The sequence below is a fragment of the Brienomyrus brachyistius genome, chromosome 2, assembly GCF_023856365.1.
Source record: "Brienomyrus brachyistius isolate T26 chromosome 2, BBRACH_0.4, whole genome shotgun sequence".
NCBI classification, from domain to species: Eukaryota; Metazoa; Chordata; class Actinopteri; order Osteoglossiformes; family Mormyridae; genus Brienomyrus; species Brienomyrus brachyistius.
The window spans coordinates 4390267-4407072 of record NC_064534.1 but is presented as its reverse complement, the minus strand read 5'-3'; the positions used below and the strand labels follow the sequence as shown (position 1 = coordinate 4407072).

The window sequence follows — 16806 nt, the reverse complement described above, 5'->3', positions numbered from 1 at the left end:
GTTCGGGAGCTAAAACGGTGTTCATCTTGCCATTCAACTACAAATCCGTAATTTTGTTAAGAACATAAGAAAATCTTACTTGTTTTTATTGTGTCACTCTTAATTTCCATACATTCTAATGTTAAATTGTGTTTTTTGTTCTGAGCAAAAGTGCACTGACTACCCAGATAAATAGCTTAAAACATTTCTTTGGGCTGCCGTAGACTTTCGCGGGCGGCTGCTCCCAGAGACAGTGGGAGGTCTTTGGAGTTTGGAGTCAATAGTGCCGCTATTTCTTCATTCCAAAAACTGTAATTAATATACTTGGTGCTGTGCTTTGTTTTGGCTTCCAACACCTGCATTCCGATCGCCGAATCCCCCACACGTTTACTCGCTTTGTTTGTTTTTCTCATCTTCCTTCAATGCTCCTCTGTTTTCACATGTGTTTTTTGTGCAGTGTCCAAGCTGCCCTGCCCCATATACCAACAACCCGACGTTTCCCGGCCTGTTCCTGTGTGTTTGCTGTCCCAATAGAAGGAATTGTCAAAAGAACATTCATGTTTATCCAGCAAAGTGTGTTCAGCAAAATTGTTCCGCTATCAGTTTGTCATCCTGCACGTTCTAAACGACCTTGACAAAAAAAATGGTTACATTTCTTTAGCAGATACTTTTATGCAAGGTGACGTGTAATTGAGAAAGCAGGTCAGACAGTGAGACTTCAGCAATTGGTGGTTAGGCGCTTTGCTCAGGGACCTAACAGTGAAATCACTCTATAGACCCTATGATTGGAACTGGCAACCTTCCAGTCATTAGCAGGGTGCCCTAACCCAGATCCGGGATAGTATATTTTTATGACAAATGTCAACCAGCTGGAGCATAAACATGAGGTCATATGGTGAATGAATAAAAATGTGCGCAGGAGAATCTGGGTTATTGTGTGCTAACAAACCCACAAAACATCATTATCAGTGAATTCAAAGTAATTCTTTTTAAATCCAGTTTTCTAACACCATCCACTCAGTGGGAAAGGCCCAACAAGGGCTGTACTTCCTCAGGAAACAGAGAGAAGCCCGTACACCTCAGCGGCTCCTGATCAACTTGTACCGCAGCACCATTGATAGAATCCTCTCCCGCTGCTTTCCTGTGTGGGGTGCCAGTCGCACAGTGTAAGGACCTGCAGCGTGTGGTGAAGCCTGCCGAGCGAATCGTCTGAGCTGACCTCCCAGCCAACTGAAGAAGGCGGCCAGCAGGATCTTTAGAGACACAGGTCATTGTCTGGAAAGCGATTCGCCACTTTGTGCATTATAAGGCGTAACTAACAATGCGCAGGAAACACATTGTCGTGTTAAGATAAAATTATCTTTATTAATCCTACAGTTGGGAAATTTGTATTGTTACAGCAGCAACAGGGACAATACAGGAGGAGCAAATGCAGTATAACCTGTAACCTTTAGCAATAAAGACTATACAACATAACAATTAAAAAACTATGCAATATATAAAAACTATGTAAATATGTATTTGTGAAAATGTATATATACAAAAGTGGAAATCTTCAGACGCCTAATAGCAGCAGAAATAACAGTATTAAAACACAGCACAGCCTCCTGTATATAAAACCATTGCACCTTATCCGTGGTATACTACCACATGTACTTTCGGCCGCGTTCTTTTAATGAGCAACACTCACTTCAATAAAAATCATCAACGCTGAACTCCCGGGCTCTCTATTTGAAACCAAAATGGGAGAGAATTCATTCTCAGTTATGGTAAGACTTCTACTTTTACATTTCCATTTACTGAGCAGACGCATTTATCCAGAGATATTTTTAAGAAATCAACCTCAGATGTCCCTGGCACTGTCTAAGATCGGAGGAGAAGTATGACTGTAACCTTTTACTACGATCGTAGCTTGGAAATATCTGCGCTCACTCGAGCAGCGCTCTTTTACACCCCAGTGCAGTAGGGGGCAGCACTCACTGCTTAGTGGCCTTAAATCCAACCACGAATGATTCGTCGGAGGGTCGCTGCTTTCGTCTTCGTACGTTTCCAAGGACATAGCGAGAGGCGGGACAATGGCAGCCGCCTGCGTGCGAACGCTGGGTCGCATTAGCCGGTGTGCAGTTCCGATCCAGACGCGCAAGACCGGGAATCTTTCAGTCCACGTTCGGCAGTTCCTAGGACCGAGCAGATCGTACGGGACAGGCGACGCGGGGTTCCGGTCCCGCATCTTCTCCGCTGCTCCTTTGCGGGGCGGCAGCAGGATCCTGTCGTGCGCTTTTCTCTTAGGTTCTGGAATCGGATTGTACCAGACTGTCAAACTATCATTTCAGCGGCATCTGGCAGCGCAGGACACGAATGTAAGCGACCAGTGAAATCATCCCATTCGTTCGTCACTTGATTATGAAGTTATGACTTGGCAGTTTTCTTTAAATTTAAATTCAGTAGAACTAATAAACAATTTCTCGTTTGTTTTGAGTTCTCGATATTCCTTTAGCGATGCATTATTGTGCGTCTATATGATACGCAACCACGCATCTTTCCTTCATTTCAGGCTCCTCGTAGGGAACCTAAGTTAACTTTGTACCAGTACAAGACCTGTCCATTCTGCAGTAAAGTTCGAGCCTTCCTTGACTACTACGGACTTCCATATGAAACCGTGGAAGTCAATCCTGTCATGCGGCAAGAGATTAAATGGTCGCAATACAGAAAGGTCCCCATTCTTATGGTGGATGGGACACAGGTGAGCTCAATTCTACACAGAGACCTTATTTACCTTCATGGTAATACCGCTGAATCTGTATAGAAATGCAATGTTGTCGAAGTTTATAATCTGCCCTTCTCTCCATTCACCTGCAGCTGAATGACTCTTCTGTAATAATCAGTGCCTTGAAGACTTACTTGGTCAGCACGTGAGTAAACTTGTCATATCAAACTTGTCGCTCAGATTAGTTGCACATCCTAATTGCATCTTTACACCTTGTGTATTGCAATATACTGTTCAGTATTTTATTAATTTCATTTTATTTCACTTTATTGTATTCAGTCATCATATTGTGTTGTATTGTATGTTATTGGGCAATTTAAATGTACCTGGCAGCTATGACAACTTTAATTTCTCTCCAGGCATTGATTGATCTATGTATCTATCTCTATTTAATCTATCTCTATCTAATCTCTTCTAGTTTATACTCAGGTATTTTTTTCCTATGTTGTTCTAGTAAAATTTGTGTCTTAGCTTTTAAAATCTTCAGCGAGTTCTTCCCGATTTTCATTTTGCTCTGTCTGTTGAAACCTTTGTCGCCGGTCTTCACTCAGGGAGAAAACAATCCCTGAAATCATCACCTATTACCCAGAGCTGAAGTCCAAGAATGAGAAGGGAAAGGAAGTGACTGAGTACTGTAACAAGTACTGGCTGATGCTGACTGAAGCAGAGTCAGAAAAGCTGTACTTGGAGAAGGACTCCAGAAAGTAAGACGTCGGCATTCATTTAATTTCTAAAGCTGTAATCGCTTGTGCAGCCGATGCTGTTTCGCTGATTTTGTTATTCTTTATTCTTGTTGTTTCTCCCACGTTTCCTCCTCTCTAGGGAAGAGATGAAGTGGCGTCAGTGGGCAGATGACTGGCTTGTGCACCTGATTTCCCCCAATGTTTACCGTACTCCTCATGAGGCCCTGGCCTCCTTCGACTACATAGTGCATGAAGGCAAATTCGGCTCCTTTGAAGGTTTTTTTGCCAAGTACTTGGGAGCGGCAGCCATGTTTCTCATTTCAAAGAGGCTGAAGAGACGGTGGGTGCTATGCACAAAAGCGGGTCTTAGTGGCTTTCGGCGGGTCTTAGCGGCTTTCGGCGGGTCTTAGCGGCTTTTGGCGGGTCTTGGCGGCTTTCAGCGGGTCTTAGCTGAAAGCAAACACTTCAGTTGAGAGAAACAAGGGTCGCCATGGTGATCAAATGATAACCCTACAATGTCTTTAAGTATAATTCAACTGAGGTTATTTTTATTTGAATATATGTGTATTACGTGAACTGCAAACATGTTTCACACACGTTTTCATTCAAAGAAAACTTCATTCAGGTTGATATGGATTAATATATTTTAAAATGGTATAAAATATGGTTATTTAAAAGGTCTAGTTCTTAAAAAAAATTAAAAACATCTGAGATGGATTTTTTTTTGTATTGACCTCAAAGACCAAAACACTAAAAACGATTCTCAATTATTTTTCAACCATTATTGTGATGCACTTTGATAATGCTTGTGTTGATTTACTTCCTTAGGGATGTTTTCAGTGCCAGTATGAGCCCTGAAATGTCTCCTTGTCCCTGGCATCTTCCTGTCCGTGTGTCACTCACTCCCGAGATGCTGCCTTCGTTCTGTCCTCAGGCACAATCTGCAGGATGACGTGCGACAGGACCTGTACACTGCTGTGGACGACTGGATGTCGGCCATTGGCAAGAAGAGGCCTTTCATGGGCGGGGAGAAGCCCAACCTTGCAGACCTGGTATGGAATCTTTGCCTCTGATCTGACCATATTGTTTTTTTCCCCTTATTTTTTCTTTTTTTGTAAGAGGACGAATGTCCAAGTCTTTAGAGTTGTAATGGACCCCGTTTTGCTGTATGGCTGTGAGACATGGACACTATCCAGTGAGCTGAGACAAAAACTGGACTCATTTGGTACTGAGTCACTTCGGAGTCCCTGGGTACCACTGGTTTGACAAGCGGTTGCTCGGGGAGTTACCTGCAGGAAGCGTCAGTTACAGCGCCCCCTGGCTGTAGTGCCGCGTTTCCTCGTGGGTGATCCGGCTTGTAGGATCCCAGGGGGACGCACATGAAACACCTTGTTGCCGCAGGTAGACAGCCATTTCCGCAGGGTGGGTCTGGATTGCGTGTTGGCCTGGGGGGGTCGCCAATCGGGATCCCCATGTGTTTCGTTGTGTGGTTGGTGCACTGTACCCCCCCAACGTGACCTAACCTTTAAATCTTTGATTTAAACACCAGTAACTGGCAAACCGGCCATGTATCCCCTCCCCTTACACGTCGTGTGTCTTCTCTGCCTTCTACAGGCCGTGTACGGTGTCCTCCGAGTAATGGAGGGTCTTCAGGCCTTCGACGACATGATGGAAAACACCAAGGTGAAGCATTGGTATGGACGAGTGGAGGAAGCCGCCCAGCGGCACAGCAGGCGGAAGTGATCCTCCCACGTGCAGGTGGCAGGAGCCAATCCGCAGGACATTTATATAATTTCGCTCAAAAAAAATGCACCAAAACAGTCAGGCAGTCCAGGTCATGGCTGCTAGCTACCGTCTGTTAGTAAAGCCCTAACAGTAGATGGCTTCAGCGCGAAGAATATATATAGTATAAGCAGCCACGCTGCTGTTTTGCCAAGGCAGGAAACAGGACCTGCAACAGTGTTGTCGCCTTTCCCGGAACATTCTAGCAGTCCTGGCACTCAACCCATCACTTATTTAATTTGGTTACAGGCGATGTTCATTTGTTTTTAGTGCTCAGTATTGGCAAATGAATAATATCTGAGCCCTCAGTTTAATCGGCTTGGATTCCCAGCTGTGCACAAACAACTGACAAGTCTCTCTTTTTTTTTAATTTTCACTATGCAGTTACTTGTTTGCTGCTTGCATTTTCAAAGAGGTCCTTTCTCAGTGTAATGAATGAAAATATGCTAAATGTTTACGTGCACTAGACATGCCAGGCCCCTGGTTGGCTTTATGCGAGCAGATTTTTGCACAGACTTATTCAGTTATTTTTATATATATGTATGTTTATGTTTGGGTGGGACTCTGTGCTGAAATCGCTGATGATGGTCAGGAGTGTGAATGACCTGAACTGTAACGTGAACGGGGTCTGGCAGGAATGATGCGCGTAGGATCGTCTTTGTTCAGTGGAGCAGGATAAAAGGGAAACAAGTTTCTGCTTTTCCAGTCTGAAATAAGGCAAAACAGCAGCTTGTAGGGAACTGGGATCCCTACCTGAATATGCCATTCTGGATTAAACGGCCTCCTTCTGGTTATTGGAGCTGTATAATTCCTTAGCAGAAGATTGGACTTCAAGAATAATACCTGTTTTAGGACAAGAATAATATCTTGTTAGAAATTTATGCTGGATGTGTCTTAAACGAAAATGGCTGTGAGCGGATTTTTTTTTTTTTTTTTACTGAAGTGGCTGCTGAAATTAGTTTAAACTTTTAAGATTGCAAACGGTTTCTGTTGGTCGAATCGCACTTAAAGCCTGTCTGAACAGTTTTTACTTATGAATATAATGAGATAATTCAGACAAGTATTTCAGGATGTGTGTGATACTGTGTAAATGTTTAAAAAATTAAACTGTGCATCTTATCAGAGTGTTTCATCAGTGGATCACTTTATGCTTAATATATTGTAATGGGCCGAAATCCAGGCCAATATAAGGCTAGCATAGTGGGAATGGATTTAAATAAGCTCACTTTTCTACAGCTGGAATGCTGAGGACAACACTGCACATCTCTATGTGGGTGGCCGTAATAATCCTGCCCCATTACTGTTTCTTGGTCACTATGCACCATTACTGGAATTCTTCTGGAGTTTCGCGACAAAAGAAAACAATGTTGACTTGAGGCGTGCACACACGTCTTGGTTTTGTAGCAGGTCTCCGCTAAAATGTCGGATTGAAACCTTTAATGTTTAATATCGTCTCCATGACAACAAACCACGCCTTCAACTCCGTAGTCGCTGTTGTGTGCGTGTCACAGGAGTCCACCAATCAGATCAAAGGGCGCTAAAAACACTGAACGAGCCAATTACAGTTAAGCAGACAGCTTCCATAAGATGGGAGTTTTTGAGAAATAATGGGAAAAAAGCTTGACCAAATTGCAGCAAAATAGATCAACCATTACAGAATCTAATTTCTGTGGTAGACTTTTAATATGGTAAGGCGATGAGTAATCCGTCTTCTGTTCTTGTCATTGTAATGGCTAAGACCTGAATCACTCCCGAATGAATTAACCTGGTACATTGCGAAGGAACACGAAAGAGAAACGGCAAGCGCTAGCTATGTAGTTTTTACATAAACATTTATCAATTATTTTCAGATTAAATTAGCTTATTTCATTTAAGGCTATTGCCTATTTTCGACTAAGAGAGAAACGTTTCTATCCGGCATTATTCCCGGGCACGAGCTTCTCCGCGACTAACCTATAGTGGACATCTTTACTTGTGCAAAACTTCAGACTAGTTTCATTCGCTACGTTTACTGTATGGCATTTACATGCCATTTCATGTTATATTAAAAATCAACAGGATTTTTTGGTGATGGCTCCGTTATATTCTACACGGGTGGGTTCAAATCCCATTCTCCTCTGTCCTTATGGCTTTGCCTTCTTTCTTTGATGAGACTCGGCATTCCCATGAATACATTTAAGTGTCCATCCAATCCACAAGCGTGTGTCTAGCTGAACTGCTGACTGGAATCGGGGAGAACTTCAGAAAGAATGGCAAGAGAGTATCCTTCGTTGTGCAAGATGCTTCCTGTGCACTTATCATCATTTCAACACCTTCTGCAGTGTCCATGATTTCATAGTGTTGCCTCTGCTATTAGTAAAGTACTATTAGTGAATGCTTTTCATATACAGTTAGGTAGTTTGATTCTGGATGACAATTTGCCATTTCTGATTTTGGGAGGATGAAGTTGGCAATAATCGATTGTCTTCCTTATCGTGTGGTCATCCACGACATGCCTAGGACAGACAGCTTCATCTGTGTATGAATTACCGACCCATCACTTCTGGCCATTTTGGCTTGCTACTTCTGCTGTACTTTTAGTCTAACACTACTGTGTGATAAGTAAAGCGTGCTCTGGTGCACTACATGTGACGAGATGGCCGAGTGGTTAAGGCGATGGACTGCTAATCCATTGTGCTCTGCACGCGTGGGTTCGAATCCCATTCTCGTCGAGCTTCATACCTTTAGCTTGTTTGCTTGGTGTTTCTCCAATGTCACGAGTGCTCTTGGCAGTATCTGTCTACTTCAAGTGCTGACTTGCACCCTGGGAGTACTTCAGTGTCAATCGGCAGAGAGCATACTTCGTCTTGTAAGGTGCTTCCTGGAATTCAATCCTGGCTCACTGCAACTGTGAATTAGAGTAAGAAGTCAAGGAAGATGAAGAACTCAATTAAGGTCAACAATCCTTACTCGAGGGTTCAATGGTCGAATTTCTAAAGCTGATAACTGTTTGATGGGTACTAACCAGCATCATTTCAACACCTTCGTCTGCAGTGTCCATGATTTCATAGTGTTGCCTCTGCTATTAGTAAAGTACTATTAGTGAATGCTTTTCATATACAGTTAGGTAGTTTGATTCTGGATGACAATTTGCCATTTCTGATTTTGGGAGGATGAGGTTGGCAATAATCGATTGTCTTCCTTATCGTGTGGTCATCCACGACATGCCTAGGACAGACAGCTTCATCTGTGTCTGAATTACCGACCCATCACTTCTGGCCATTTTGGCTCGCTACTTCTGCTGTACTTTTAGTCTAACACTACTGTGTGATAAGTAAAGCGTGCTCTGGTGCACTACAAGTGACGAGATGGCCGAGTGGTTAAGGCGATGGACTGCTAATCCATTGTGCTCTGCACGCGTGGGTTCGAATCCCATTCTCGTCGAGCTTCATACCTTTAGCTTGTTTGCTTGGTGTTTCTCCAATGTCACGAGTGCTCTTGGCAGTATCTGTCTACTTCAAGTACTGACTTGCACCCTGGGAGTACTTCAGTGTCAATCGGCAGAGAGCATACTTCGTCTTGTAAGGTGCTTCCTGGAATTCAATCCTGGCTCACTGCAACTGTGAATTAGAGTAAGAAGTCAAGGAAGATGAAGAACTCAATTAAGGTCAACAATCCTTACTCGAGGGTTCAATGGTCAAATTTCTAAAGCTGATAACTGTTTGATGGGTACTAACCAGCATCATTTCAACACCTTCGTCTGCAGTGTCCATGATTTCATAGTGTTGCCTCTGCTATTAGTAAAGTACTATTAGTGAATGCTTTTCATATACAGTTAGGTAGTTTGATTCTGGATGACAATTTGCCATTTCTGATTTTGGGAGGATGAGGTTGGCAATAATCGATTGTCTTCCTTATCGTGTGGTCATCCACGACATGCCTAGGACAGACAGCTTCATCTGTGTATGAATTACCGACCCATCACTTCTGGCCATTTTGGCTCGCTACTTCTGCTGTACTTTTAGTCTAACACTACTGTGTGATAAGTAAAGCGTGCTCTGGTGCACTACAAGTGACGAGATGGCCGAGTGGTTAAGGCGATGGACTGCTAATCCATTGTGCTCTGCACGCGTGGGTTCGAATCCCATTCTCGTCGAGCTTCATACCTTTAGCTTGTTTGCTTGGTGTTTCTCCAATGTCATGAGTGCTCTTGGCAGTATCTGTCTACTTCAAGTGCTGACTTGCACCCTGGGAGTACTTCAGTGTCAATCGGCAGAGAGCATACTTCGTCTTGTAAGGTGCTTCCTGGAATTCAATCCTGGCTCACTGCAACTGTGAATTAGAGTAAGAAGTCAAGGAAGATGAAGAACTCAATTAAGGTCAACAATCCTTACTCGAGGGTTCAATGGTCAAATTTCTAAAGCTGATAACTGTTTGATGGGTACTAACCAGCATCATTTCAACACCTTCGTCTGCAGTGTCCATGATTTCATAGTGTTGCCTCTGCTATTAGTAAAGTACTATTAGTGAATGCTTTTCATATACAGTTAGGTAGTTTGATTCTGGATGACAATTTGCCATTTCTGATTTTGGGAGGATGAGGTTGGCAATAATCGATTGTCTTCCTTATCGTGTGGTCATCCACGACATGCCTAGGACAGACAGCTTCATCTGTGTATGAATTACCGACCCATCACTTCTGGCCATTTTGGCTCGCTACTTCTGCTGTACTTTTAGTCTAACACTACTGTCTGATAAGTAAAGCGTGCTCTGGTGCACTACATGTGACGAGATGGCCGAGTGGTTAAGGCGATGGACTGCTAATCCATTGTGCTCTGCACGCGTGGGTTCGAATCCCATTCTCGTCGAGCTTCATACCTTTAGCTTGTTTGCTTGGTGTTTCTCCAATGTCACGAGTGCTCTTGGCAGTATCTGTCTACTTCAAGTGCTGACTGCACCCAGGGAGTACTTCAGTGTTAATCGGCAGAGAGCATACTTCGTCTTGTAAGGTGCTTCCTGGAATTCAATCCTGGCTCACTGCAACTGTGAATTAGAGTAAGAAGTCAAGGAAGATGAAGAACTCAATTAAGGTCAACGATCCTTACTCGAGGGTTCAATGGTCAAATTTCTAAAGCTGATAACTGTTTGATGGGTACTAACCAGCATCATTTCAACACCTTCGTCTGCAGTGTCCATGATTTCATAGTGTTGCCTCTGCTATTAGTAAAGTACTATTAGTGAATGCTTTTCATATACAGTTAGGTAGTTTGATTCTGGATGACAATTTGCCATTTCTGATTTTGGGAGGATGAGGTTGGCAATAATCGATTGTCTTCCTTATCGTGTGGTCATCCACGACATGCCTAGGACAGACAGCTTCATCTGTGTATGAATTACCGACCCATCACTTCTGGCCATTTTGGCTCGCTACTTCTGCTGTACTTTTAGTCTAACACTACTGTGTGATAAGTAAAGCGTGCTCTGGTGCACTACATGTGACGAGATGGCCGAGTGGTTAAGGCGATGGACTGCTAATCCATTGTGCTCTGCACGCGTGGGTTCGAATCCCATTCTCGTCGAGCTTCATACCTTTAGCTTGTTTGCTTGGTGTTTCTCCAATGTCACGAGTGCTCTTGGCAGTATCTGTCTACTTCAAGTGCTGACTGCACCCAGGGAGTACTTCAGTGTTAATCGGCAGAGAGCATACTTCGTCTTGTAAGGTGCTTCCTGGAATTTAATCCTGGCTCACTGCAACTGTGAATTAGAGTAAGAAGTCAAGGAAGATGAAGAACTCAATTAAGGTCAACGGTCCTTACTCGAGGGTTCAATGGTCAAATTTCTAAAGCTGATAACTGTTTGATGGGTACTAACCAGCATCATTTCAACACCTTCGTCTGCAGTGTCCATGATTTCATAGTGTTGCCTCTGCTATTAGTAAAGTACTATTAGTGAATGCTTTTCATATACAGTTAGGTAGTTTGATTCTGGATGACAATTTGCCATTTCTGATTTTGGGAGGATGAGGTTGGCAATAATCGATTGTCTTCCTTATCGTGTGGTCATCCACGACATGCCTAGGACAGACAGCTTCATCTGTGTATGAATTACCGACCCATCACTTCTGGCCATTTTGGCTCGCTACTTCTGCTGTACTTTTAGTCTAACACTACTGTGTGATAAGTAAAGCGTGCTCTGGTGCACTACATGTGACGAGATGGCTGAGTGGTTAAGGCGATGGACTGCTAATCCATTGTGCTCTGCACGTGTGGGTTCGAATCCCATTCTCGTCGAGCTTCATACCTTTAGCTTGTTTGCTTGGTGTTTCTCCAATGTCACGAGTGCTCTTGGCAGTATCTGTCTACTTCAAGTGCTGACTTGCACCCTGGGAGTACTTCAGTGTCAATCGGCAGAGAGCATACTTCGTCTTGTAAGGTGCTTCCTGGAATTCAATCCTGGCTCACTGCAACTGTGAATTAGAGTAAGAAGTCAAGGAAGATGAAGAACTCAATTAAGGTCAACAATCCTTACTCGAGGGTTCAATGGTCAAATTTCTAAAGCTGATAACTGTTTGATGGGTACTAACCAGCATCATTTCAACACCTTCGTCTGCAGTGTCCATGATTTCATAGTGTTGCCTCTGCTATTAGTAAAGTACTATTAGTGAATGCTTTTCATATACAGTTAGGTAGTTTGATTCTGGATGACAATTTGCCATTTCTGATTTTGGGAGGATGAGGTTGGCAATAATCGATTGTCTTCCTTATCGTGTGGTCATCCACGACATGCCTAGGACAGACAGCTTCATCTGTGTATGAATTACCGACCCATCACTTCTGGCCATTTTGGCTCGCTACTTCTGCTGTACTTTTAGTCTAACACTACTGTGTGATAAGTAAAGCGTGCTCTGGTGCACTACATGTGACGAGATGGCCGAGTGGTTAAGGCGATGGACTGCTAATCCATTGTGCTCTGCACGCGTGGGTTCGAATCCCATTCTCGTCGAGCTTCATACCTTTAGCTTGTTTGCTTGGTGTTTCTCCAATGTCACGAGTGCTCTTGGCAGTATCTGTCTACTTCAAGTGCTGACTGCACCCAGGGAGTACTTCAGTGTTAATCGGCAGAGAGCATACTTCGTCTTGTAAGGTGCTTCCTGGAATTCAATCCTGGCTCACTGCAACTGTGAATTAGAGTAAGAAGTCAAGGAAGATGAAGAACTCAATTAAGGTCAACGATCCTTACTCGAGGGTTCAATGGTCAAATTTCTAAAGCTGATAACTGTTTGATGGGTACTAACCAGCATCATTTCAACACCTTCGTCTGCAGTGTCCATGATTTCATAGTGTTGCCTCTGCTATTAGTAAAGTACTATTAGTGAATGCTTTTCATATACAGTTAGGTAGTTTGATTCTGGATGACAATTTGCCATTTCTGATTTTGGGAGGATGAGGTTGGCAATAATCGATTGTCTTCCTTATCGTGTGGTCATCCACGACATGCCTAGGACAGACAGCTTCATCTGTGTATGAATTACCGACCCATCACTTCTGGCCATTTTGGCTCGCTACTTCTGCTGTACTTTTAGTCTAACACTACTGTGTGATAAGTAAAGCGTGCTCTGGTGCACTACATGTGACGAGATGGCCGAGTGGTTAAGGCGATGGACTGCTAATCCATTGTGCTCTGCACGCGTGGGTTCGAATCCCATTCTCGTCGAGCTTCATACCTTTAGCTTGTTTGCTTGGTGTTTCTCCAATGTCACGAGTGCTCTTGGCAGTATCTGTCTACTTCAAGTGCTGACTGCACCCAGGGAGTACTTCAGTGTTAATCGGCAGAGAGCATACTTCGTCTTGTAAGGTGCTTCCTGGAATTTAATCCTGGCTCACTGCAACTGTGAATTAGAGTAAGAAGTCAAGGAAGATGAAGAACTCAATTAAGGTCAACGGTCCTTACTCGAGGGTTCAATGGTCAAATTTCTAAAGCTGATAACTGTTTGATGGGTACTAACCAGCATCATTTCAACACCTTCGTCTGCAGTGTCCATGATTTCATAGTGTTGCCTCTGCTATTAGTAAAGTACTATTAGTGAATGCTTTTCATATACAGTTAGGTAGTTTGATTCTGGATGACAATTTGCCATTTCTGATTTTGGGAGGATGAGGTTGGCAATAATCGATTGTCTTCCTTATCGTGTGGTCATCCACGACATGCCTAGGACAGACAGCTTCATCTGTGTATGAATTACCGACCCATCACTTCTGGCCATTTTGGCTCGCTACTTCTGCTGTACTTTTAGTCTAACACTACTGTGTGATAAGTAAAGCGTGCTCTGGTGCACTACATGTGACGAGATGGCTGAGTGGTTAAGGCGATGGACTGCTAATCCATTGTGCTCTGCACGTGTGGGTTCGAATCCCATTCTCGTCGAGCTTCATACCTTTAGCTTGTTTGCTTGGTGTTTCTCCAATGTCACGAGTGCTCTTGGCAGTATCTGTCTACTTCAAGTGCTGACTTGCACCCTGGGAGTACTTCAGTGTCAATTGGCAGAGAGCATACTTCGTCTTGTAAGGTGCTTCCTGGAATTCAATCCTGGCTCACTGCAACTGTGAATTAGAGTAAGAAGTCAAGGAAGATGAAGAACTCAATTAAGGTCAACAATCCTTACTCGAGGGTTCAATGGTCAAATTTCTAAAGCTGATAACTGTTTGATGGGTACTAACCAGCATCATTTCAACACCTTCTTCTGCAGTGTCCATGATTTCATAGTGTTGCCTCTGCTATTAGTAAAGTACTATTAGTGAATGCTTTTCATATACAGTTAGGTAGTTTGATTCTGGATGACAATTTGCCATTTCTGATTTTGGGAGGATGAGGTTGGCAATAATCGATTGTCTTCCTTATCGTGTGGTCATCCACGACATGCCTAGGACAGACAGCTTCATCTGTGTATGAATTACCGACCCATCACTTCTGGCCATTTTGGCTCGCTACTTCTGCTGTACTTTTAGTCTAACACTACTGTGTGATAAGTAAAGCGTGCTCTGGTGCACTACATGTGACGAGATGGCCGAGTGGTTAAGGCGATGGACTGCTAATCCATTGTGCTCTGCACGCGTGGGTTCGAATCCCATTCTCGTCGAGCTTCATACCTTTAGCTTGTTTGCTTGGTGTTTCTCCAATGTCACGAGTGCTCTTGGCAGTATCTGTCTACTTCAAGTGCTGACTGCACCCAGGGAGTACTTCAGTGTTAATCGGCAGAGAGCATACTTCGTCTTGTAAGGTGCTTCCTGGAATTCAATCCTGGCTCACTGCAACTGTGAATTAGAGTAAGAAGTCAAGGAAGATGAAGAACTCAATTAAGGTCAACGATCCTTACTCGAGGGTTCAATGGTCAAATTTCTAAAGCTGATAACTGTTTGATGGGTACTAACCAGCATCATTTCAACACCTTCGTCTGCAGTGTCCATGATTTCATAGTGTTGCCTCTGCTATTAGTAAAGTACTATTAGTGAATGCTTTTCATATACAGTTAGGTAGTTTGATTCTGGATGACAATTTGCCATTTCTGATTTTGGGAGGATGAGGTTGGCAATAATCGATTGTCTTCCTTATCGTGTGGTCATCCACGACATGCCTAGGACAGACAGCTTCATCTGTGTATGAATTACCGACCCATCACTTCTGGCCATTTTGGCTCGCTACTTCTGCTGTACTTTTAGTCTAACACTACTGTGTGATAAGTAAAGCGTGCTCTGGTGCACTACATGTGACGAGATGGCCGAGTGGTTAAGGCGATGGACTGCTAATCCATTGTGCTCTGCACGCGTGGGTTCGAATCCCATTCTCGTCGAGCTTCATACCTTTAGCTTGTTTGCTTGGTGTTTCTCCAATGTCACGAGTGCTCTTGGCAGTATCTGTCTACTTCAAGTGCTGACTTGCACCCTGGGAGTACTTCAGTGTCAATTGGCAGAGAGCATACTTCGTCTTGTAAGGTGCTTCCTGGAATTCAATCCTGGCTCACTGCAACTGTGAATTAGAGTAAGAAGTCAAGGAAGATGAAGAACTCAATTAAGGTCAACAATCCTTACTCGAGGGTTCAATGGTCAAATTTCTAAAGCTGATAACTGTTTGATGGGTACTAACCAGCATCATTTCAACACCTTCGTCTGCAGTGTCCATGATTTCATAGTGTTGCCTCTGCTATTAGTAAAGTACTATTAGTGAATGCTTTTCATATACAGTTAGGTAGTTTGATTCTGGATGACAATTTGCCATTTCTGATTTTGGGAGGATGAGGTTGGCAATAATCGATTGTCTTCCTTATCGTGTGGTCATCCACGACATGCCTAGGACAGACAGCTTCATCTGTGTATGAATTACCGACCCATCACTTCTGGCCATTTTGGCTCGCTACTTCTGCTGTACTTTTAGTCTAACACTACTGTGTGATAAGTAAAGCGTGCTCTGGTGCACTACATGTGACGAGATGGCCGAGTGGTTAAGGCGATGGACTGCTAATCCATTGTGCTCTGCACGCGTGGGTTCGAATCCCATTCTCGTCGAGCTTCATACCTTTAGCTTGTTTGCTTGGTGTTTCTCCAATGTCACGAGTGCTCTTGGCAGTATCTGTCTACTTCAAGTGCTGACTGCACCCAGGGAGTACTTCAGTGTTAATCGGCAGAGAGCATACTTCGTCTTGTAAGGTGCTTCCTGGAATTCAATCCTGGCTCACTGCAACTGTGAATTAGAGTAAGAAGTCAAGGAAGATGAAGAACTCAATTAAGGTCAACGATCCTTACTCGAGGGTTCAATGGTCAAATTTCTAAAGCTGATAACTGTTTGATGGGTACTAACCAGCATCATTTCAACACCTTCGTCTGCAGTGTCCATGATTTCATAGTGTTGCCTCTGCTATTAGTAAAGTACTATTAGTGAATGCTTTTCATATACAGTTAGGTAGTTTGATTCTGGATGACAATTTGCCATTTCTGATTTTGGGAGGATGAGGTTGGCAATAATCGATTGTCTTCCTTATCGTGTGGTCATCCACGACATGCCTAGGACAGACAGCTTCATCTGTGTATGAATTACCGACCCATCACTTCTGGCCATTTTGGCTCGCTACTTCTGCTGTACTTTTAGTCTAACACTACTGTGTGATAAGTAAAGCGTGCTCTGGTGCACTACAAGTGACGAGATGGCCGAGTGGTTAAGGCGATGGACTGCTAATCCATTGTGCTCTGCACGCGTGGGTTCGAATCCCATTCTCGTCGAGCTTCATACCTTTAGCTTGTTTGCTTGGTGTTTCTCCAATGTCACGAGTGCTCTTGGCAGTATCTGTCTACTTCAAGTGCTGACTGCACCCTGGGAGTACTTCAGTGTCAATCGGCAGAGAGCATACTTCGTCTTGTAAGGTGCTTCCTGGAATTCAATCCTGGCTCACTGCAACTGTGAATTAGAGTAAGAAGTCAAGGAAGATGAAGAACTCAATTAAGGTCAACGATCCTTACTCGAGGGTTCAATGGTCAAATTTCTAAAGCTGATAACTGTTTGATGGGTACTAACCAGCATCATTTCAACACCTTCGTCTGCAGTGTCCATGATTTCATAGTGTTGCCT

General features: G+C 43.5%; 1 protein-coding gene and 13 non-coding genes across 14 annotated transcripts; all 14 read left to right on the top strand.

Moving 5' to 3' along the window:
- The first annotated feature begins 1974 nt into the window (after positions 1 to 1974).
- On the top strand, positions 1975 to 6333 carry ptgesl (prostaglandin E synthase 2-like). The gene is made up of 7 exons (XM_049001668.1): positions 1975 to 2339; positions 2534 to 2722; positions 2839 to 2891; positions 3298 to 3450; positions 3569 to 3769; positions 4364 to 4481; positions 5044 to 6333. Exons 1-7 carry the CDS (start codon positions 2055 to 2057, stop codon positions 5170 to 5172), a joined length of 1128 nt encoding a protein of 375 aa, XP_048857625.1. The 5' UTR covers positions 1975 to 2054; the 3' UTR covers positions 5173 to 6333.
- Positions 6334 to 7840: 1507 nt separating this feature from the next.
- trnas-gcu (transfer RNA serine (anticodon GCU)) lies at positions 7841 to 7922 on the top strand. Its single transcript has one exon. It is a non-coding gene; the product is annotated as a tRNA-Ser (tRNA).
- A 630-nt stretch (positions 7923 to 8552) lies between these two features.
- trnas-gcu (transfer RNA serine (anticodon GCU)) lies at positions 8553 to 8634 on the top strand. The gene has a single exon. It is a non-coding gene; the product is annotated as a tRNA-Ser (tRNA).
- A 630-nt stretch (positions 8635 to 9264) lies between these two features.
- Positions 9265 to 9346, top strand: trnas-gcu (transfer RNA serine (anticodon GCU)). The gene has a single exon. It is a non-coding gene; the product is annotated as a tRNA-Ser (tRNA).
- A 630-nt stretch (positions 9347 to 9976) lies between these two features.
- trnas-gcu (transfer RNA serine (anticodon GCU)) lies at positions 9977 to 10058 on the top strand. The gene has a single exon. It is a non-coding gene; the product is annotated as a tRNA-Ser (tRNA).
- Positions 10059 to 10687: 629 nt separating this feature from the next.
- On the top strand, positions 10688 to 10769 carry trnas-gcu (transfer RNA serine (anticodon GCU)). The gene has a single exon. It is a non-coding gene; the product is annotated as a tRNA-Ser (tRNA).
- Positions 10770 to 11398: 629 nt separating this feature from the next.
- Positions 11399 to 11480, top strand: trnas-gcu (transfer RNA serine (anticodon GCU)). The gene has a single exon. It is a non-coding gene; the product is annotated as a tRNA-Ser (tRNA).
- A 630-nt stretch (positions 11481 to 12110) lies between these two features.
- On the top strand, positions 12111 to 12192 carry trnas-gcu (transfer RNA serine (anticodon GCU)). The gene has a single exon. It is a non-coding gene; the product is annotated as a tRNA-Ser (tRNA).
- A 629-nt stretch (positions 12193 to 12821) lies between these two features.
- Positions 12822 to 12903, top strand: trnas-gcu (transfer RNA serine (anticodon GCU)). The gene has a single exon. It is a non-coding gene; the product is annotated as a tRNA-Ser (tRNA).
- A 629-nt stretch (positions 12904 to 13532) lies between these two features.
- trnas-gcu (transfer RNA serine (anticodon GCU)) lies at positions 13533 to 13614 on the top strand. Its single transcript has one exon. It is a non-coding gene; the product is annotated as a tRNA-Ser (tRNA).
- A 630-nt stretch (positions 13615 to 14244) lies between these two features.
- trnas-gcu (transfer RNA serine (anticodon GCU)) lies at positions 14245 to 14326 on the top strand. Its single transcript has one exon. It is a non-coding gene; the product is annotated as a tRNA-Ser (tRNA).
- Positions 14327 to 14955: 629 nt separating this feature from the next.
- trnas-gcu (transfer RNA serine (anticodon GCU)) lies at positions 14956 to 15037 on the top strand. The gene has a single exon. It is a non-coding gene; the product is annotated as a tRNA-Ser (tRNA).
- A 630-nt stretch (positions 15038 to 15667) lies between these two features.
- trnas-gcu (transfer RNA serine (anticodon GCU)) lies at positions 15668 to 15749 on the top strand. Its single transcript has one exon. It is a non-coding gene; the product is annotated as a tRNA-Ser (tRNA).
- Positions 15750 to 16378: 629 nt separating this feature from the next.
- trnas-gcu (transfer RNA serine (anticodon GCU)) lies at positions 16379 to 16460 on the top strand. The gene has a single exon. It is a non-coding gene; the product is annotated as a tRNA-Ser (tRNA).
- Positions 16461 to 16806: the final 346 nt, after the last annotated feature.

Bases quoted from the DNA above. Each gene is read 5' to 3' on its own strand.
- ptgesl (XM_049001668.1), top strand. From the start codon at position 2,055: ATGGCAGCCGCCTGCGTGCGAACGCTGGGTCGCATTAGCCGGTGTGCA. The intron at 2,340-2,533 runs GTAAGCGACCAG...CCTTCATTTCAG, and splicing joins TGGCAGCGCAGGACACGAAT to GCTCCTCGTAGGGAACCTAA. The intron at 3,451-3,568 runs GTAAGACGTCGG...CCTCCTCTCTAG, and splicing joins TTGGAGAAGGACTCCAGAAA to GGAAGAGATGAAGTGGCGTC.